The sequence below is a fragment of the Electrophorus electricus genome, chromosome 15 (assembly GCF_041902795.1).
Source record: "Electrophorus electricus isolate QZ-2024a chromosome 15, ASM4190279v1, whole genome shotgun sequence".
In the NCBI taxonomy this organism is placed as follows: Eukaryota; Metazoa; Chordata; class Actinopteri; order Gymnotiformes; family Gymnotidae; genus Electrophorus; species Electrophorus electricus.
In genome coordinates, this window is record NC_137511.1 from 1,924,310 (window position 1) to 1,947,129 (window position 22,820).

Here is a 22,820-nt window from a genome sequence, read left to right on the forward strand (position 1 = left end):
TACTTAGTAGAAAATTGACACAAAAAGCATTCGTAAACTAGAAACATACATCAAAAAGGTAGAAAGATAGTGACTATAGATTTTGAAACATTTATTTTGTCAGTGACACTTTGTGTAATCTTGACAAATATGAAACAATGATTATAAAAAAGAAAATATGCAATTGCTTACATGAAATGATAACATTAGTGTTTTATATATATGAACAGAACACATTAAAATAAATAGAGAAAAAAATCAAGATATTTCCTTTACTAAAATATCTACCTGTACATTCAAATTTCACCATAACAGAAAGGTGCCATGGATATGAATATGATATAAATGCCTTAAAAAGCTGTAACAGACTTCACGCTGAATATAATACAACTTATCCAAGTGCACACAACAGACCTAATCCTACAGTATATTACATCAGCTTTATTGTGGAATGTCACTAAACACCTGTAAAATAGACATGTCTGTTTTCGACTAAGGTAAAAAAGTATGAGAGAAAAAAATAATCACACAAAAGTTTGCACACATAAAAGTATGAAAAATATATAGATTTCCAGTAAGACCCACCTTGAATTTAAAGGGCAGGCATGAGGTTCCTTTTGAAGCAGAGGGAAGCAAGGATTGGGATTTGGCCTACCAGCTGGGTTTGATTAATGCTTCCTATGTCCACAAATGTGTTCTTTCACTTTAACCTGAGAGATATTTAGCATGTTTCTTATGTAAACTTCAAAGGTTGATGTTGTGTAATTGGTTATATTTCCTAACAAGCTGCAGAAACATAGCTGTGTCTTATACTGGCATATCCAACCTTGTCAAAGCAAACATCTTAACTGGACTGGAATGATATTACAAACGTACTGCATATAACAGAAGGACTTTAAAACAGTGGGTTTTAGCCAAAGTACAGGTAGTGAAATACAAGCAGAAGTGGGTAAAGTACAGAGTGAAAACCAAGAACAAGAAGAAGTAAACATGAAAGTGTTGTCAGTTTCTCCTGCATACACTTTGCATACTTCCTAAACAGATAAATGGACCACCTGAGTTTTTGGAGGGGATAACAGTCAGTGTGGGCCAAGTGCAGTGCCCTCTTGAACAAACTCTTTCAGGATGTCACACGTGTGTTTGTTGATGACCTCACGCAGCCGGCGCACGCGTCGCATGCTGAACGGGCTGACGAAGCTGTCCTGCCGGAGCACGGCCATGCCATCACGCGCGTCACCCATGACGATGAGTTGCGTGTCCGAGGCAGTGACGTTGGGACACGGGCAGCTCCAGTCCATGTCCTGCAGCGTGACCTCCAGCGGCTCCTTCTGGAAGAACTTCAGGCCCATCTTCTCGTCCTTGAGGATCTCCTCCACCGTGATGAGGGCGTGGCCCGTGTTGTCCTCCTCCACCACCTCTGTCACACGGCCCAGGATCACAAAGTCGCTCCTGCAGAAGCTGCTCACCATCTTCTGCCGCGGTCGACATGGCCTGCAGCGGTGGTGTCGTGGAAAAGGACACGAGTCCTCGCACGCCTCACGACTTTCGAAGTTGTTCTCGTTGCCACCGCAGCCACCGAAGATAAAGGGCTTACACTGGCGGAGGGTGCCACTGTAGGCCCAGCGTGGCTCGTAAGCCTTGCATGGGCCCTGCTGGCTGGGCAGGCCACAAGGGGGCGCCAGCTCGGAATGGCAGGACAGCATGCACGACTCATAGGTGTCAAAGTGGTTCTGGTTGCGGTTGCATTCGCCGTAGATGAAGGTGAAGCAGCTGTTCCTCTTGCTGTCATAGTACCATCTCAGCTTCTCACCACCACAGCTGCCACTGTCGGGCACCTTCAGGCACTCCTGATCGGGGAAGCGAGTGGAGTTCTTGAGCTCCCCTTCCTCGACCAGGCTCCTCTCGACCACGGAGAGTACAAAATGGGCTCGGACTGAACCACCAGAGTTTGTGGCAGTGCAGGTGTAGACGCCTGTATCCTCCAGCCGGGTACTGTAGACCACCAGCTGTCCGACATTAGTGACGACCACATTTCCCAGGACATTATTGGGTTTCATGATCATGTTCTCCTTTCCTTCCTGTTGCTTCTCCCAGGTTATCTCAGGCTTTGGCCAGCCAGCCACATCGCATAGAAAGCTGGCCGTCTCACCCGCAAACACAGACTGCTGCGCTGGATTTCCTGAGATGACTGGGGCTTGCACACCCAGAGGTGTGGTGTGCAGCAGGGCAGTCGTTGGCAGGGCCGTGGTCCCTGGAGGCATAGGGCTGGTGTTGGTGGGATGTGACCTGCAGGTGACTACAGCCAGCGAAATGCCCTTCGTGCAGGCTTCTGCGTCCATGTAGCACTTGTTGTAGTAGGTCATGCCGTCTGAGGCGCAGGTGAAGCGGGGCTCCCTCTCGCAGCGGTCCCTGCACCTGCACACAGGCTGCCCGCTCCAGATGTGGCATTCGGAGCCCTGCTGGGTGCAGGTGAACTGCTCACAGCTGGCCTCTTTGGGCCTGCCCTGGGGCCCTTTCTTCCCTGTTGCATCCACATAGCGGGCTGCAACGCAGCTCTTGCTCCCACATACGTTCGAGCAGCACTTTTCCAATGTTTCACATTCCTAAACAGCAGAGAGCCAGTTCAAGCTTTTACATACGCTTTTGGTTTCCCATTCAATTTATTCACTTAATATTCAGTATTCAGCAGCTGACTGAAGAAACTTTGAACGTTTTGACGTCCTGCGCTGACGTCTAAACCGAGCTAAGTAGATATGTGTGATCCGAGTGGATCAATATCGAATCAAATGTAAAATAAATAAATAAAGCACGCACATGAACTAACAAATACACTCACCTGATCAGACTCGCATTCCCGCGTGCAGGTGCTCATTGCGTCAACCCACAAATTTGGGTTCATGTCGTTAGGGCAGACCCCCGCGTGAGAGTACGCCACATTTGGCAAACGCATGCCTTCCACGCTGCTTTCCCCATGAAAGATTACGAACTGCCCAGCCAATAAAGCGATCCAACAGGGAAAGAGCATCCGCAACATTCTGAAGGAAGCAAATTGATCTTAGTAAACGAAGAGTTATTTTCTGTGACTTATTAAGTTTGTCGAGTTGAGAAATGGCAGCGCGTTCTGCGGTGCCAAATATTCTTATCAAAAAACCGGCTAGAGATTTAATAGCTTGTGCACAGAAGCGTGTGGAGATCCTGGTATTTATACCCCAACACTTCAGACCTGAGCGAATACCGTCTTATACAGGCTATTCTCCTGACCACAGAACTCGCCCTTACGCGCACATGACAGTTATGAATTGCTCTGAAGTTCATGAGTGAGCCTTAAAAACATCTGTCCTAAAGTTGGGTTGGTACTGGGATACCTGCCTGGATGAAAAACTTCTGTAGCCCGCGTTAACCCTTTAGATGCAGACTTGTATGCGTGCGCTATGGAGAGTGTGCGCTAGAGAACCGCGCGCAACTCTCGTTTGGATGGCAGTAGTAAGTGTGTGGAGAGGTGAATGCTGTCTGACGAACAATGTTTCAGCCTTAAGCCCAACGTATTTTCAAGCCCAATAAGCAAAGATTTCAAACTGAAACATTAAAGTATATCGTTAAAACAACACAGGATTAAACTATATCATCAGTGTAATATTTTGAAATATATATATATTATGATAAAGTAGCCACCACCAAGGTCGAGGAGGGACGACTTCATATTCAGAAGAATTTATTTTATGTACAGATATTACAGATATGATGTACAGATGTACAGATACTTGTATGAAACCTCAAAACTGTACTTTTGACTGTACGCCCCGGACCTATTAACACACAGCTATTCTTTCGTGACACGCTCTGTGTTCTCTTATAGGACAGGGAGCATAATGCATAGTCATTATGTGAAGGTAATTAAATTAATACATTAATACTGCTCTTATTGACGAAATTTCATTAAAGCATTTTTCTTGGAGAAGGAAGAAAGATTTGCTTTGAAACAACAGAATGTTGTTTACACGTTCCCATTTTGCTTTACTGATTCTACGTGACCCGTACATATACTGAAGCTGGACGGCATTGCTTTATTATATTGCATCAAGGCGTTCCCTGCTCATCTGTAGGTGCGCCTCTGGCGCGTAAGTAAAACGAACTCCTATGCCTTAGCGTAGGTTATTTGTAATTATATATTTTTGGTCTGATTATTCGGGCTTTCTGATCTTGGTAACCAGTTGAACGACAGCAACAAGGTTATATCGCGATACAAAAATTTCCTTTTGAGATGAAATGGGGGTGATAACATTTTGATAAAAGGCATATGGTTTTGCGTAATATTCTACACGCAGTAAATTCAAGTAATCGACATTTAAAACATGCAGGCGGATCAAACGAGAAGTTCTTTACAATGGATCGATCTGAAATATATACTTCTATACTGACTTGCACGTAATTTTAGAGCTTACAGTCAGCAAAGCTTTTAGAACCCATAAATGTAATCACTTTCACAGGACTGTAGCTATTAACATCAATAAGGTTTGTGTAAAATCTGTATAACAAAAACTTATTTTATGATGAACTACGCATTCTTGGAACGGCGCTATTTCTAAATAAGTGTTTCCTAACTTCAGAGGAGCTTTGAACATGAGTTAGCTCTTGGGAAGTTTCACCTCACGTTACCCCTCCCAGCACTATATAGGTTCATTTGAACAGTGCCTGTTTTTGTGCCATGGATTAACTTTCCAGTTAACAAATCGAGGAGGAGATTTATATAATTCTAGGAGAGTCTTTGTCCTCACATACCCTCTTGCAGAAAAACAACTCGCAGTCTACACATCTGTCAAGGGTGTCAAATGAGGACAAGGAACGATTTCAGGTTGCAGTTCCAAACCATGAGCTCTTTAAACCGGCTATTTATGAAAAAAAAGCACGTGGCACTCGTGCACACACTGATTCGAAATTAGTCTGATTGACAGATTAAAAACAGACTGTTATATGAATGCAAGTCAGGAAATAGGCAGCTTAATACATGATCTGATTTAGAAGATCAAAGTGTTTCCAGGAATTGGAGACCAACTTTTATAACTTCAAAGTAAACATTATTTATTATTTATTATACATGTCATACTGTAATATTCAAATGCTATGTTTCTGCTATGTCTATTTCTGCAGTGCCAAAGAATGTTAGAGCAGTTTTAAAGAAGGTCTAGATTCATAAAGTATGCATCCCAAAGTAACCCCCTTTTTCCCCAAACATGCTTTGAAACTGGGACTTGAAGATATGTATAATATGTCCTTCAGGACACATTCAAGGCTGTGTGTGGCCAGTCTCCGTGCTGTGTGCATTATGGCCACCCAGTGCTAAGGAGAGAGGTCTCCTCAGTTCACTGTGGTAGGTACAGTTAACCATTATAAAGTTTAATCTTCTCATGGATATCAAAACATCTCACTTCCTCCACAAAACACATTAATCCTCTCACAACCTATCAGTGTCATGCCGGAAATATATTTAGACAGAATACTGTGTTTGTAGTCAACCGCCTCAGTCTGAAGAATGATCCTAAGTTAAGGACAGTGCAGCCTCGGGCAGGGATAAACCTCCCTAATGGGACTGCGTCTAACAGTTGGCACATGGTGTGCATACTAAAACACAGACCTCTCCCCTCATGATTGATTGACTTCAGAACTTTGCACACTGCACCTTTTCATATCTCTTCCTCTGGAGACTGATTACCTTGTCTGCCCTTCATGAAGGCAACACTCGAGCTGTTCGTTGAATGAAATATCGCATTTGGAAGTGAAATTAATAAACTCTTGTCAACCCATTAGCATGTAGCAAAGATTGATGCAACCCGAGGCTATGAATGCAGGAAAATTATTGCTGGAAGACTAAAAAAAAGGCAAATTACAAATAAATCTCAGACACCAAGATGGTTAAATAGTTCAAACATGTTTTCAAATCACTTGTTTGATCTTTTTTTTTTTTTTTTTTTGGTATAAGAAAAGTGAGGGTTGTTTTTTTGTTTGTTTTTTTACTACACTTAAAGCGCATGTAGATTGTTCTGATATTTCATCATGGCCAGAATGTCAACTGCACCTACTCAAACAGGCAAGGTTGATTCTAGACTGTCTTGAGCAAAAAACACTGCCCTGTGACAGGCTTCATTCAAGTCTTTTGTGAAAAAATCGAAAGTATTCCTTTCCAAACCATTTGCTTTGTTCCGTTCGGCTGAAGAATCCTGGAATCCTGTTTCGTCACTTCTCCCTCACACTGCCAGCTCCACACAGGGATGGGGGAGGGAGCCAGGTCCGCAGCCAAACCCATCCACATTTCATGTGGTTTGGCTGGGGGAGTGATGTTACTTTACGTCCTGGCAGCTTGGGCCTTTTCATCCTTGTGGGTCCATCATGTGTCAAAGGGACGGTGGGGTGGGAGAGCAATGTTTAATACACAGAGACTAATTAAGAAAAAGAGAAAAAGGGGGCAAAAAAAGCCCCTTGCAAACCCATCACTCCACCACAAAGCATGAGGTGTCTTGTCTGGGGATCAGCAGTGCTAAACTGCTAATGCATTAGTGAGTCTGTAGCACTGCCAATGTTTTGGACTTGCTAGGAAAAAACAATTCTGCCAACTTTTCAACCAGAGCAAGGAGAGGTGGATCATGACTAAGCTTGATTTGATGAAAATAGCAGTGATGTACTTGTCAGGACTTTTGTGATCCGTGGCACACCATTGGGTAATTTAGTTAATGACGTCTGACACATGAAATGATTGCTTTCACTAAATTAATTCAACAGAGTGGTGGTATACATATGTTGTTATTGTGAAAGAATTGCATCAGCTTTGTCACATATACCTGGCGTGGTCACTTTCCACCAGTGCGATCTCTAAACACGATGCTATGTTACGCTGTTATTACATAGCCAAGATCTTCATTGCTCCTTACTGCAAAGCGAACCCACTCCAGCTACCGTTCTCTTGGTCTTGTTTTCACTGTGTCCTGTATTTTACATTATGGCCTTTATTTTACACAGCAGGGACTCAAAAAGCTATTTGAGGTGACTGAGGCAAAGAATGTGGAGCAGCTATATCCACTGCGATTGGAATGGCTCCCGTTGGGCTGCAGCTTGCTTCGCCTTCCACCCCTATGTGATCCATAGCTTCATATATCTCTCTCCCTTTGAACGGTTTTTGGTTTTCAGTTCAAGACAGTGTGTTGACAGTTCAGATCCAGGGAGGTTCTTTTAACCGGTCATGTCGTGAATGCTCAGATGACGCGCTACTAAATCAGTTAGCTAACCCTAATCCTGAGTTACTGAGATTTCTGATCTCTAGAGAGGCACGGTACAAACAAATCTGAGTTTTGTGACAGTAGCTGTCAGATTTTACATTCAAACTTCATGTTTTATACTGTAAATTTAGAACTGTTATATTTATAATTAAAGTAAAAAATGCATTTTGGAATATTTATTAAATCTAAAAATATATTCAATCAAACATCATGTTTATTTATAAGCATATAGTTGGTGTAAACTTTAAATATTAAGTTTTATATAACATAAAGGCTTATAATTTTGAAGTACATTGACTTCATGCGTGTTCGTGGATATTAATTAGCGTGCTACATGGTTTTGTTGTTATATTGTTTTGTATCACACAACATAACAGTAATCATTTACACTATAAAAAGACCCTGAATCTTAGTAGCTTAAGTTATATGTATTATAAACAAATAAGGTCTCCTAGATTCCTACAAAGTTGCTTTAAACATGTAGCTGTATCAAGTTAGTCCCTTTAATTCTAAATAAATAACTATATAATTCAATAAGTAAATACAAATAAAAACAAGGACAGTGTCATTGCTACACAGCACCATGGTATGGTAGTACCCCTGTTATATATATTTTTCCAGTATCACCACCTTGTGGAGAACTTACTGCTTGCTAACCATGACTGAGTGAGTGAGTGAGTGATTGAGTTACAATCCAGTACTATAAAATGCTTTGCATTTAAAGATTTAAATGTGGGTCACATCAGAATGAGTTTTTATACTGGATCCCTTTGTTACTGCATGTTTGTCAAGCCTTGACAAACTAAAATATATTAAAATAACAGTGAACTTGGAGAGCCGTTCATGACATTAATGTTGACGATACATTGAAGATACATTTGACAACCAAAACATCGTCAAAATACTGGATACCATTTTGAATGTTATTCTAAAGCAAATACCTTTAGTCACAAAATTCACTTATACGTTACAAGAATTCTGTAGTGCTGATAGACATATTGATAGAGCTTGTTTTACTAAAATATGAACTCCACTAAGCAATACAAGTATCATCTGTTCAATTTGGTAATAAAATTAAGATAAGAAATATGGTTTGCAAAAATGTATATTTATTTTTGCAGTAATCTTTCCTGTTGAACATTCTCAAAAACCAACTTAAATATTACAATACAAAAAATATACAGGCAACAATGGCACTGCATATAGTATGTAGAAAAAAAATCAGTAATGCAAAAAAGAACTACAGGTTCCAAAACCCCCAACAACAACAACACAAAAACATAAAAACACACATTCACTGGCTATTACTGTACTAAAGAAGGCACTGTTGAGTTTATACAGCGTTGGAGGTTCACGCCAACCCAGCATCCTTAACCATACCATAGAATATTCCTTTCTGTGCGATTAAGTTTGTTGGTGTGTCAAATTCTGCAATCTGTCCCTTGTCCAACACGAGAACTCTGTGAACAGAATGAGATTAATAATAAGAATGTTACCTATAAATATGATATTAATATGAATATGATCAAATTTATGGAACAGTATTAAAAATGCAACAAATGATATTTGTTCTGCTTAGTAAAACAGCTCTGCCAAAATGTATTTAAAACATTAAACCATTCTTTGAGTATTTTTAAATGTTTTAAATGTGCAGGTCAAGATTCTTTAAAAAGGCCCCTCCATAGCTGTGGTTAATAAACACTAGCCCTTGTGTACCTTGTGTAGTCCATGATGGTGTTGAGTCTGTGAGCTATGGTGAAAACCGTGCAGTCCTCAAACTGCGTGCGAATGGTGGACTGTATGAGGTCGTCCGTCTCCAGGTCGATAGCTGCCGTGGCTTCATCAAGAATGAGGATTCTGCTTTTCCTCAGCAGGGCTCTGGCTAGACAGACAAGCTGCCTCTGTCCCACACTGTACAGACCCACACAATGTTGGTTGTGAGCTCACACATGACACCTTTATGACAAATGACCTACTACTAAAACGCAAGGGCTTATCTAAACATTGAATAGCCTGTTGGAATCCTATTGCATGTTTCTTTTGGAATACCTTAGATTTTCACCCCCTTCTGAGCATTCCAAATCAAGTTTAGCAGGCTGGTTACTGACAAACTTGTGCAGGTGAGACAGTTTCAGAACGTTCCAAATGTCATCGTCACTGTATTTCTCGAAGGGGTCGAGGTTCATCCTCAATGTTCCCGAGAACAGGACTGGTTCCTAGAAAAGACAATGGCATCCCATAAGCCTTGGGTACTCTCTCAGCATACAGGCTGCTTTTCTGTGTACTCCAGTTTGGTTTAAAGGTGGAGTAATGAACATCAGGATGCTTTAATACTTTGCTGTTCATTTTTGGAGTTCTGATTTAGTCTTCCTAACAGCAAGTGAAATACAGGCTTCAGTGGACTAAATGCCATTGAATAGTCTAAGATCCACTATACTAGTCTATGTCTACTATAAGGTGTTAAAAGGTTTTCTTTTCCCCTCAGCTGTGACTTTCCGTGACTTTGGTTGTTTTTTGTAAACCCCAGAAGCGTATCTTAGTACTTTCTAACAATGCCTAATCCGCTTTGCTTTCTTTCTTTCTTTCTTTTGAATTGTTAGTATATCCTTCTATGAATAGCGGAAATCTGCAAACAGCAGATGAAGATTCCTTTACCTTTACACACTACACTGTTCAATATTTGATAGTGTTTGCAGTTCTGGTCATTACCCTGCTACTTACTGATCAGTAACTAATGTTTTTTGTTCTTCCTATGGTAAATTTATATATACTGTTCTGACTGGATTCTTATTTTATAGGTTTTATGAACTTCCCCCAAGCAGAAGATCCAACACAGTCTCATTATGTGTGCAGGGTGAGTATGTCATATACACTATACCATTAAAATTACCTGATAAAATGTTCAGATTATGCAGATGTAGCACCAAATATGACATTACTCTAAAATATGAATCCTATAAACACATAATAAGTATAGAAGCATCAAAACATGATATTCTTTACCTTGTCTTTAGGTTTAATCTGACTAATTTGAGTTTTCAGCCAAACCTAATCCTAACCCTAACCCAGTCAACCCTAACCATAATCCTAACCCTAACCCAAGCCTAACTCTAACCCAACCATAATCCTAACCCTAACCCAGTGTGGTATAGTAATGATATGTGCACTTGCAGTATTTTAAAACTATGAAATACACTGCCTGGCCAAAAAAAAGGTCACACACTCTAATATTTCTTTAGCTTTGATTACGGCATGCATTCGCTGTGGCATTGTTTTCACATTTATTTCTGACAGAGTTGCATTCATTTTTCCACAAGATCTTGTATTAATGATGGGAGATTTAGATCACTCTGCAAAGTCTTCTCCAGCACATCCCAAAGATTCTCAATGCGGTTCAGGTCTGGACTCTGTAGTGGCCAGTCCAAGTGTGAAAATGATGTCTCATGCTCCCTGAACCACTCTTCCACAATTTGAGCCCGATGAATCCTGGCATTGTCATCTTGGAATATGCCCGTGCCATCAAGTAAGAAAAAATCCATTGATGGAATAACCTGGTCGTTCAGTATATTCAGGTAGTCAGCTGACCTCATTCTTTGGGCACATAACATTGCTGAACCTAGACCTGACCAACTGCAGCAACCCCAGATCATAGCACTGCCCCCACAGGCTTGTACGGTATGCACTAGGAGTGATGGGTGCATCACTTCAGCCGCCTCTCTTCTTACCCTGATGTGCACATCACTCTTGAACAGGGTACATCTGAACTCATCAGACCACATGACTTTCTTCCATTGCTCCAGAGCCCAATGTTTATACTCCCTAGCCAACTGAAGCCATTTTTGCCGGTTAGACTCACTGACAAGTGGTTTTCTTAAGGCTACACAGCTGTTAAGTCCCAATTGAGTTCCCTTTGTATAGTGCATGTAGAAATGCTCTTACTTCACTATTAAACATATCCCTGAGTTCTACTGTTGTTGTTCTACGATTTGATTTCACCACACGTTTAGTGATCGCTAAACCTGATCATTCAAGATTTTTTTCCGACCACATTCCTTCCTTGAAGATAATGTTTCCTTCCACTTTTTAATAATGCATTGGACAGTTCTTAATCTGAATTTAGTAGTTTCAGAAATATCCTTAGATGTTTTCTCTGCTTGATGCATGCCAATAATTTGACCCTTCTGAAACAGATTAACATCTTTTCCACAACCACAGGATGTGTCTTTCAACATGGTTGTTTAATAAATGAGAAGCTACTCACTGCATCCGTTAGGCTTAAATAACTTGTTGCCAGCTGAAACATAATCACCCATACAGTAATTATCCAATGGGAGGCTCTTACCTATTTGCTTAGTTAAATCCAGGTGGTGACCTTTTTTTTTTTTTTGGGCCAGGCAGTGTATGTAAACTGTGGTAGGTGGTGTTGCTGCCTAAAGCTTTTCTTCACTAAGCTCAGCTAGGAGAGGGCATACGAGGCCAAATCCCACTTCCTTGTGGTTGGGGAATTAATGAATTAGCAGGGGAAAAAAAACTTGAAGTGTTGAAAAGCGAATTAGGGTCATGGCTAAGAACAGGAATTACTGGAGAAAACAACCAAAAATGTTAACAATCTGGATGCGAGCTAACAGCAAATTAGCCACAGTTGTGTTTGAAGTGAAGCAAGGTAATAAGACACTGAAGAACATTTCAAGCTGTTTTGTAAAGCCTAAAGGTAATTTGGCCTTCTCTGCTCCGTAAAAAAACAAAAAACAAAACCCACTTACAACCAAGAAAAGCTTTATGGCATTTAACAGGATTCTTACGCTTTTTTTTGTTAACACAGTAAACCCAACATGGGAAAAATATTAATATAACAATAAATACGAAGCTTAAATTAAAGCAGACTGCCTAGCAAAGGCGAGGACGGCAATGCATGAGCAGTGGACCTGGGGGATGATGGTGAGTTTGGATCTGAGGTCATGCAGGCCAATCTCAGCGATCTTCACCCCGTCAATGATGATCTCTCCACTTGCTGCCTCCAGCAGACGGAACAGACACAGGGTCATAGACGACTTGCCTGCCCCAGTCCTACCCACGATGCCGATCTGGAGGAGAAGGCGGGTTATCATCAGAATCTCTGCATCTGTGTGCACGCTGGGGGCTTTCACACCACAGGCCAAAGGGACACTCAGCAAGGGGGACTAACACAGTCACTACCATGTCTTCTCTTACCTTCTCTCCCCCTTTCACCTTGAGGGAGATGTTTCTCAGAACCAGCTCCAGTCCCTCACGATACCTCACGCTGTAGTCTGCAAACTCCACGTTGCCCTCAGGGGGCCACTCGTTAGGGGGCTTCTTGTTCTCCACTTCCCATGGTGCCTGCAAACAGTTATCATACACATCTCATTTCATCACTGGCTCCGACGAATGTGGTATTCCTTACCAGCATAGCATCAGCTCTGACCACAAAAATACTGCATTTAAAATATTCCGTTGAATCATTACATTTCACTAAATCACATTTCTTGGAAGAAAGTACTTATATTTATTTCAGTCTGATATCAATGTTTATTGGACTGTGCTGGTTTGGTGCTTGTACCTCAGATGGAGTCTCTGAGTACTCCTTCACTCTCTCCACAGCAACTATGTTGCTCTCAAGGTCAGAGGTCATTCTCACCATCCAGTTCAAGGACATGGTGACCTATTGAATGCAGAAGGTGGACATGATTTGCTATACGTTCAAGGGCATATGAGATACGAAAATAATTCAACAGTGATTAACCGTCATTTTGAGATAATACAAGTCAGTCATTTACCTTTTAGTCACCAAGGCCAACAAGCAGGACTTTGTATTTGCATATCTCTGTCAAGCATTTCTCTAAAATGCATGGTGGCTAGAACTTGACAGATGTATGTGAATGTTATATTAAAAACAGTTATGTGCAAAATAATAGCAGCGTGTTTAAAACAACTGAGAAAAAGCTCAATCCTCATAATAGCATTTATTTCCATATACACAAAGACAATGGGAGCACTGCACATTCAATTCCAAATGAAAGCATGAACAAAATATCAGTTTTTAAACTGAAAATGAAGAAAAAAAAAGAATAATGGGCTGTTAAAAAATAGCATTTTCATTTACAAACTCGAATATTTGTAACTTTCAGTATAAACTGCTTTTCTGTTGATTACTGAACTGATATTTAGTTGTATAGCCTTTATTTCTGATAACTGCTTTACATCTGTGTGGTATGGAGTCAACTAACATCTGACACCTGTGAACAGATATTCCAGCCCAAGCTGACTAGACTACATTCCACAGTTCTTCTGCATTCTTGGGTTTAGCATCAAAAACAGCATTTTTGATGTCACTCCACAAATTCTCAATTGGATTGAGGTCTGGGCATTGGGCTGGCCATTTCATAAAATCAATCTTGTTGGTCTTGAACCAGGATGTTGCCTGCTTGCTTGTGTGTTTGGGGTTGTTGTCCTGCTGAAACACCTATTTCAAGAGCATTTCTTCTTCAGCATAAGGCAACATGACCTCTTCCAGTATTTTGATATATTCAAACTGGTCCATGGTGCCTGGTATGCAATAAATGGGTCTGACTCCAAAGTATGAGAAACATCCCCAAACCATTATGCTTGTACCTCCATGTTTTACAGTCTTCACAGTGTACTGTGGCTTGAATTCAGTGTTTATGGGTCTGTGGCCTTTAGACCCAATAAGAACAATCTTGCTCTCATCTGTCTATAGAATGTTGCACCACTTCTCTTTAGGCCAGTCAGTGTGTTCTTTGGCAAACTGTAACCTTTTCAACATGTCTTTTTTTCAGCAATGGTACTTTACGAGGGCTTCTTGCAAATAGTTTGGCTTCAAGTAGGTGTCTTCTGATTGTTGCAGTACTCACAGGTAAATGAAGATCTTCTTTGATTTCCCTGGAGCTGATCATTAGATGCTTCTTTGCCATTCTTGTTATTCTATGATCTACGTGGATGGTAGTCTTTCTTTTCCTACCATGAGTTTTGTTTGCCATTTTAAAGCATTTGAGATCATTTTAGCTGAGCAGTCAATTATTTTCTGCACTTTATATGTTTTCCCCTCTCCAATCAACTTCTTGATCAAAGTTCTTTCTCCTTTGGTACAATGTCTGGAACAACCCATTTTACTCACTGAGCAGCAGGTACAACATTTGCTGCCCTCCTTCTTTAAATAAGGACCATAATTGACACCTGTTTCTTCATAGAATGAATGAACTCACTAATTGAATGCGACACTGCTATTAATTTGAACACACCCCTTTCATTAAATGAATCAATTGCACTCAATTAGCAGTGTGCATGTCAAGACTGTTGATTCTGTTGGTTGTCCATTACTCCGCTACACCTAGTCATGAATATTTTCCCATGTTGTATTACCTTTTCTGCCAAAATCAATAATTAAATACATTAGTGATGTTAGACTGCTATTCTTTTGCACATAACTGTACCTTTATGGTTATAGAACAAGCTTTAGATCACTATGTGCTTGCTACTACATATCACCCCCCCCACACACACACACATACATACATACATATTGAAATATTGAATGGCCACTTTACTAGAAACACCTGGGCTTTCATGATTGCTACTTCCCTGTATGGAGATTAGATACATGAGCTCAGAGTGCAGCATAAAATCAGGTGAACAAATTTTCTGCAGATGAGTTTCAGTGTGAATCCATATTAGAATGGGAAAGTTGAGCAATCTGAGTGACCTGAAATGAGGCATTGTCATCAATGGTGGACTAGCTGGGGCCAGTATTTCAACAAATTACAACCTTGTGGGGTTTTCTTGTGCAGTGGTGTTACCGAGCATACCGAGCATACCGAGAATAATGTGATCGCCGAAAAACATTAATCAAAAGGAGATCCTGTAGATGTAAACAAGTCGTCGATGACAGGGGTCAGAGGAGGGTATCAAGAATCATTCTGATTCTGCAGTGCCCAGTCAAGCACAATGAAGCTGAATACAACAGTGGTGCTATAACTGCAGACGACCAGTTCGAATTCCATTGCTGTTTAAGGGAAACAGGCAAAACTCCAGTGGGTAAAAGAGTGGATCACTGAACAGTGGAGAAACATCACCTGCTCACAAGAATCCAGATTTCTGTTGCAGCTTGGGTCAGTATGTGTGGCAAACAACTTGAGGCCATTTTGCATTTAGCTGACACTTTTATCCAAAGTGACTTACAATTTGAGCAATTTACAAATTTACAAACTGAGCCTTGCTCAGGGTCCCAACAGTGGCAACTTGGCAGTGGTGGAGCTTGAACTACCAAACATCCAATTACCTTAACCACTGAGCTACCACTGCCCTCATACTGGTCCTACTTGTGGATGGACATTTGGACAGTAGGGCTTACCTAAGCATTGCACTAGTAGATGGAAGTCTAATGCATTCATAGACAGGTGTCTCTAATAAAGTAGCCATTCACTTTGTCTCTCGCTCTCTCTCTCTCTCTCTCTCTCTCTCTCTCTCTCTCTCTCTCTCTCTTTATATATATATATATACATTCATCATATTGTATGCACAAACTGACACCCACACGACATGCAGTTACCAGCCAGCATTACAATATTGTGAATACGATGCGTGATATACCTGCAGGGCATACGACACGGAGAGGCCCACCAGGCCTGGACTCAACTTCTCCTTCCCGAGCACGGCAAACAGACCAGCAAAAAGCACTACGCAGTTTCCAATAAACTCAATCCGGACCCCCAGCCACCTGGACAAATCAAATCATCAACACGTCAACACATAAAGGCATGACAACCAACAGCCTCCCTTGCTCATATCAGGGGTGGAGGGGGTGGAGCATGGGGGTGGGGGTCAAATGAGGATCACTGGTAGCCTTGCCAAAGATATTACTCCTGTGTCTTTTCACACAATGGTCTCTTTAACACAAGTTAAAGAGAGCATTTGGAGGGAGTTGCAGCGTAACATCTGCATACAATCATGCATCCCAGAAGGAGTGAGGCCAGACCTACCTGTTGGAAACAATACCAGGGTAGTAACTCTTTTGGTTCTCATCCACCTTCATATCACTCATCAGTACAAAGTCACCATTACGGCCATAGGCGCGGATCACGCTAGTGCCAGTGATGGTCTCCGAAAAATGAGAGTATATGGGGGACCTACTGACCGATTCCAGTCTCTTTAGCTGCCTTGAAGTGGCTACATAAAATCTCTACAGAAAAAATCAAGGGGAGAGAGACAAACATCCAGAATAACTGCAACAGCCATGAACAAAAATGTACAGTGTAGACATGATACATGGAGTACGCAGTACAGTGGTGAAGACTCCAAAAACAGAAAAATCAATACCATAATCTCAATTATTTAGATTAAACTCACATTTGGAATTTTTGGCTTTAGTGTAAAAACTGTTAAATTAAACATGAGCATGAAATTTTGAAAGTGTCTGATATTATCATGTCCCTCAGAGGGCTATTTTATCCCAAAATGTAAATAATGTGTGTTTTCTCATTTCTCAAACTCATTTAAAAAATTTTGAAAAGCAAAATCTTGGACTGCCACAGGAAACTGGACTCCGTCTCAACATCATTTTGCAAACTGCAGATTTTTGTGCATGAATGTACCAAATATTCCAAACAAAGCATACATAATCCTCTAAGTGAATATTTGTGTAATTGGTGATTTGGACTTTCTATCATTCAGTGCGATAATCACTGCAGATAATTTCTAGACTCTTCACCATTTGGATATTTGGACATCAGAATTTTTCACCATTTGAGATCAATATGGTTTCCATATTATTTACATTAAAAGGCAAGATTATCTATGGATATAAGAAAATATATCAAATTATATCACAATGCTGTCGCATGTAGGGTTTGACATTTGACACTAAAATATGTTGGCATTCCCTTTGCAGTATTACAATCAACAATGTTCTACAAGTAATAATATAAATATGCCAGAAATTAAATGTTGGATGCATGCAAGTCCTTAAAGGAAAGATCATCAAGCCCAAGGTGGGGATGGACTGGACAGAGGACGAGTTTAACAACATGCAAAGCTCAAGCCAGTCCAAAAGGTACAGGTGAAAAAGCATAAAGGATGTTGGATGAAGTGAATTTAGTGTGAGTTTGCAGGTTATAGGAGCTTGGTAAAGAGGCACATGTGGAAATATTTTAATGATTTCTTTTTCTAACTTCAATCTTTTTTGAAACACTTACTCAAAGGGGTAAAGACCATCTTCAAATGCCAGCTGCCTACTCCATTAGCCACATGCTATCATTTAGCATCGAAAATGTAGTAATTTATGTGTGGAATAATCAATTGGTTTAAAATCTGAATCAGCAAAGTGGGAATTACCAAACACCCAAGATGTTCACTACTGATTCAAAGTATCAGATCATTTTGCTCACAAATATCCCTCACGGCTAAAACACTGCTGTTTATGCAAGCTAAATGCCAGGTAGAAGGAAAAGCCCATTTCAACTACTGCATGTTTCCAAAAATGAGATTAGTAAGAACAGCAGCTAAAGGCTGGGGTTAAGAAAGGAACCATGTAAAGACAGCTGATGCAATGAAATCAGGGAGAACAAAACACATCAAACCTGAAAATGCACATAAATTAATTATCCTCTATGCCTACAGACTTGAAGTACAATGATGCCTACAAATGGTTATTTATGCAGATCCAACTATAAAATTTGTATCCTCATGCATACTTAGTATCAGAGGAAATCAGTACAGATACCAATATCTTCAGACTTGGGTAACAACAACAAAAAAAGAAATATAAACCTTTCAGGGTTCACAAGGTTGCAACCATGGTTGGGATGTCATGGAATACAGGTATGAGAGGAAGGTCTATAACATACAAAAATTAAAGACACACGGAACATAAACCTGTGATTTTTCTTGCTCTTCAGGATGCACCGTGTAAATGTACAACGTGAGTCCTACAAATACTGTTTCAAAGTCCAGTAAATAAAAAATTATTTTTCCAGAATTTCTCTCTGAAAGAATGAGGAATTATTTGAAAAATTCTTATGAACAGGTTTGTACATGTATGGCTGTATAATTCCAATTTCCTTGCTTGCGTCATTACATTCAGCACTGCTTGACTAGCCTGCACCTTCCTCAGCTAAGACTGATAACCTATTTGCTGAATAGTTCAGCAGTGTTTTGACATTATTTCAGATGTTTTTTTAATTTTGCTGAATGCTTAATAAAGCATTTCTCAACTTTATTTCAGCCTCAGCACACATTAAAAGTATACAAAACCTCCAGTCTGAAATGTATTAAAAACATATGCTCTGCATCCGTCTGATGGATAATGCATGCACATACACACAACACCAACACACACACACACACACACCATGGGGCGGGGGTGTTAAACGTGACTTACTATCAACCAACTCCTGGATTTATTCTTGATGTAAATTAGGCTTGACAAACTCAGTTTGCTCAAATAGGAGCAAGGCAGCAGAATCAGTGCCACATGAAACCACTGGGTACAATTTTCCCTTATCGCCACCAGTCTCTCCTGTCTGCAAAATCCCCATGATGAAAAAGAACCAAATCTCTCATAAAAAATGTTCAGATGTTTAGTGATAAGGTCAGAACATGCTGGTCTGCTGGTTGAATGTTCACTGCACAAGGGAAACATCTGAAGTCTGCCACGTTCCACAAAGATGAGCCAGGGTATGTGATTATTCCTGAAGTCATGCAATTCTGTCAGACTAGGTGTGATGTTCTTCGTTGTCTTGTTTTTCAGTTCGAGATGGTCAAGTACGCGAGTGGCACCATCTTGGCCCAGCTGTGTGTAGCAACAAACTATGATGCGCTCCCATTTATGATGCTCTGCTCTCCCATTTTTTCACATAAAATCAAAAACAGACGTTTTTAACGGCCTTGATTAACAATGTCTACCGCTCTGTCCAGTACCTTTGAAAGTTCTTTTGGCAGCATCCTTTGCAGCTAATGCCTCCATGTAAGGGAGCAGTGACGTTCGCACGTTTGGGTTTTAGGCCATGACCCTGCTGATGAAACCCTTGGCACTAAGCATCATGGCAGTTGCCCCATCAGTGCAGATATTATACAGTTCTTCAAACTTAATCCCCCTGTTCAACGCACTCAGTCGTCACACGATAAGCCTCTTTACGAGTTATTTTCTTAGGCATTGGTTTGCAAAATTCTCTCTGATCCCAACCTCATCTGCAAATGTCTGCTGATGTCTGTCAGATCTGATTTTATTTTCCCAAACCACATCATCAATATGTGCAGGCCTCATTGATTCCTCTTTGTATAACAGCAGACCCTTTCTTCTGTCATTTTGTTCACGTTTGCTGTGCGTGCTGGCAATGCAACTGTCTTGGCAATTGAATGTGTCTTCTTAGCTTTGGCCAAGCTACTAGCTGGTCACCAGATACCTTCCAGTGCTTTCTCTAACATTGATGAATACTTCATCATCACTTGTGGGTTGTGTTTACTTTTCAAACAAATAAATTACTCTGCACCCTTGCTGGCTAGTGATGGATGATTTGTTGTCAGGTGTCTTTTAGGTTTGCTCAATCCCATTGCTTGGTTTGACAATTTCATACCTCAAAGCAGGCACATTGGGAGAGGACCTGATGGATTTCCAGTAAAGATGAAACCATAACAGTTGCAGCTGGCCTGTACCCTCACTACAGAGCTACTACTGGATGATGAGGTTGAGGGATCCGATTCAGAATTATCTGATTCTGAAGCCTTTCTTTTCCAAAACAGTTCTATGCTGCTTTGCGTGCTTTGTGCAACTCTCATAATGGATTGCATGGTAATGAAAAAAAGCACTGGAGCAGTCAGATGCTGACCCTGCACTGACATTGTGACATCGGGCAAGAGATGCGACATTAATGATGTATGAGGCAGTTTTCATGATGGTGTTGTGGCCCACATGGCAGTGGTTAACACTAAGATACTCAAGTTATACTCAGAAGGTTGCCAGTTCAATCCCACCAGCACCAAATAGCCACTTAACCCTCAACTGCTTGAATTGTATTCAGTCATGACTGTAAGTCAGATAAATGTCTGAAATGTAAATTATAGCCATGTGAGAATATTTTTGTTATACAGGGTGGTGTGGCCCACTAGTTGAGAAAGGCTGGTTTAACATAACACCATGTTTTAGTGTCATACATGTATTTTAAAATGTGCTTCCTGGGACTTTGAGTATCCGTATTCAGTCATTTTGAACAATTTTTAAGTGCCAGTGGTTCTCAATCTTTTTACACTGCGTACCACATCAGAAAATATTTGGAAAAATATATTTGGAAAATATTTTCTCATATATATATATATATATATATATATATATATATATATATATATATATATATATATATATATATATATATATATATATATATATATATATGTGTGTGTGTGTGTGTGTGTGTGTGTGTGTGTGTGTGTGTGTGTGTGTGTGTGTGTGTGTGTGTGTAAAGAGAGAGAGAGAGAGAGAGCTTCTCACTTTGCTTGCACAGCTGATGAAGGACCTGTCTGAAACTGTTTCTGTAGAAACTCTGTACTTTACTACAATTTTGAATATCTTTACTCACCTAAAATCTAACTAGCAATGGTCATTACTTAGCTGGATAACGTTAGTGTAGATCACTGGTTCTCACACTACTATATGGTTTATCAAGCTAGCACGTTATTATATTGTAGCGTAATGTTAACCTAACTTTGTTATCTAACCCACTGGTCCGCAGACTCCGGAATGCGTGCTCCCTCTAGTGGTGTGTGTAGAAATCTCTGAAATTTTTAATTTTTTAAAATTAAATAACTTGTAATGGCGGTGCTTGTAGAGTCAAATATTTTCTGAGGTGGTAAACAGTGCCAAAACTTTGAAAACCTGATCTAAGCAAACTTGCCACCCTAGAGGCATTATATAAAGAAAAGTATCAACCAGTAACAATGAAGAATAGTTAAAGGACTTTAAAAATGTATTTTAAATAAATTCTGAGTTGCTCTTTTTGTAAATGTTAATGGAAAACTGAATACATGTACATGTATTCAGAATATCTAGCCAATATTTTTAAAAGTATTCCACCCATCCCTGGCTGCAAACCTTGGCAATTACAGCTTGGATAAAAAAAATGTAAAAAAAAATGTAAAAAAACTAGAAGAATCTAGGAAGTGCAGTTTCACTCATGAGCCCTAGCCTGGACACCCTGAGAGCCCCAAACCGACTGACCAGACCACCTATTGCTGGAGTGTAGAACTACAAACAACACATCACACACAAACGATAGCATGCTGTATTAATGAGTTAGCAGACTTATTCCTATTTACCTGGACCCACCAATAGAACGTCATTAATGGCACTATGACTAAGAGGAACATGGGGGTGAGGGCGGAGCATATGAGCAGCACATTGACTGTGTACCAGAACGTGCGCATCCAGATATCAATATTGTCTGGAATCAGAGAGTCTATAGTGTCCACATCTTTGCTGAAGCGGTTCAAGACCCGCCCTGAGGGCGTGGCCTCGAAAAAGGCCTGCGGGGCCCTCAGAATGGCATGGAGCATGTTGAGGTGGGTGGCGTGGGCAGCCTTCAGCATGCTGTAGGCCCGGCACAACAAAGAGTTGGCAAGTATCAGCGCACCTGTGTGAGAGGGAGAGGGAGGCAGCACAGCCAAAGACAACAGAGAAGAGGATCGTTAATCAGCTGTTCCTTGCACTCGTGTGCTCGCTCAGTTATGTCTGGAAGCGATGGCTGAAATACCGGCAGACACAGAGACACTGTAATCAGCACCCAGAGGTCGTCGCACCCTTTACACACACAGGGTCGGTGACATCACCTGGCAGTTCAGCAAAACTCCCTGTTTATGAAGAGTCCACATCAGTGCTACAAAACTAAGTACTTAGGTTGGGACCAAGAGACCTTTTGGTTTACCCCAGCCATACTAATCACATCCGGAATACAATATTTTAAATGAGAATATGTTTTGCTGGAGACTTCCTCCAAAATGAGACTGAAAAAGAGGAATGAATTGATTGATTTTCTAATGCAGCCATATTTCGTGCACCTGTTCAGATCAGAGAGATTCATTATCTGCAGTCTACTCTGTTGTACAGTTATATGTCCCCAAAGATTGGCAAGCTCCAACCAGAAGGCAAAAGGGCTAGAAAACCCCATCAGTATATGCTATGAAATTAATTAATACTCTATATTTATTCAGTGCTGATGAAAAACTTATATGAAGTAATGCCTAATTATCACCACCAGTGGTCAGTAACATACCAGATACTTGTCCCATCCTAATAGTGAAGCTCTGGCTCTGTATGCACAAAGCCTACAGCTAAGATCAGGTATTAAAATCAGTTGTGTGTGTGTGTGTGTGTGTGAGAGAGAGAGAGGGGGGGGGGGGGGGTACGTGTGTGTGTGTGTGTGTGTGTGTGTGTGAACTTGAAAGCAAACAGAGCAGGAAGTACAGACTGCTGGTGGAGGGAGAGGAAATGAATACTCGTTAGGGAAGGCAGAAAACAAACAGACACCAGAGGGAAGGAGAGAGTGAGTGAGA

General features: G+C 40.7%; 2 protein-coding genes across 11 annotated transcripts in view; both read right to left on the reverse strand.

Annotated features, from left to right (window-relative positions):
- Window positions 1-200: 200 nt before the first annotated feature.
- On the reverse strand, window positions 201-3,310 carry wfikkn2b (WAP, follistatin/kazal, immunoglobulin, kunitz and netrin domain containing 2b). Its single transcript, XM_026999647.3, has 2 exons — window positions 2,816-3,310; window positions 201-2,582 (listed from the first exon to the last, which is right to left on the reverse strand). Exons 1-2 carry the CDS (start codon window positions 3,011-3,013, stop codon window positions 1,059-1,061), a joined length of 1,722 nt encoding a protein of 573 aa, XP_026855448.2. The 5' UTR covers window positions 3,014-3,310; the 3' UTR covers window positions 201-1,058.
- Window positions 3,311-8,336: 5,026 nt separating this feature from the next.
- The window catches only part of abcc3 (ATP-binding cassette, sub-family C (CFTR/MRP), member 3), a 38,058-nt gene continuing 23,574 nt past the window's right edge, over window positions 8,337-22,820 (reverse strand). For 5 of the 10 annotated variants that reach the window (XM_035533361.2, XM_035533359.2, XM_081698103.1 and 2 more), the window contains 9 exons: window positions 21,588-21,901; window positions 16,262-16,461; window positions 15,873-15,999; window positions 12,826-12,927; window positions 12,459-12,605; window positions 12,173-12,331; window positions 9,297-9,463; window positions 8,964-9,158; window positions 8,337-8,707 (listed from right to left, as the gene is read on the reverse strand). In XM_035533361.2, the coding sequence (XP_035389254.2) occupies window positions 8,599-8,707; window positions 8,964-9,158; window positions 9,297-9,463; window positions 12,173-12,331; window positions 12,459-12,605; window positions 12,826-12,927; window positions 15,873-15,999; window positions 16,262-16,461; window positions 21,588-21,901 (1,520 nt within the window). In that variant the 3' untranslated portion in view covers window positions 8,337-8,598. Of the gene's footprint in view, window positions 8,708-8,963; window positions 9,159-9,296; window positions 9,464-12,172; window positions 12,332-12,458; window positions 12,606-12,825; window positions 12,928-15,872; window positions 16,000-16,261; window positions 16,462-17,473; window positions 20,505-21,587; window positions 21,902-22,820 lie in introns of those variants that run through there. The other 5 variants (XM_035533360.2, XM_081698106.1, XM_081698107.1 and 2 more) reach the window with 4 other exon arrangements.

Bases quoted from the DNA above. Each gene is read 5' to 3' on its own strand.
- wfikkn2b (XM_026999647.3), bottom strand. From the start codon at position 3,013: ATGTTGCGGATGCTCTTTCCCTGTTGGATCGCTTTATTGGCTGGGCAG. The intron at 2,583-2,815 runs GTGAGTGTATTT...TCTGCTGTTTAG, and splicing joins GGGAATGCGAGTCTGATCAG to GAATGTGAAACATTGGAAAA.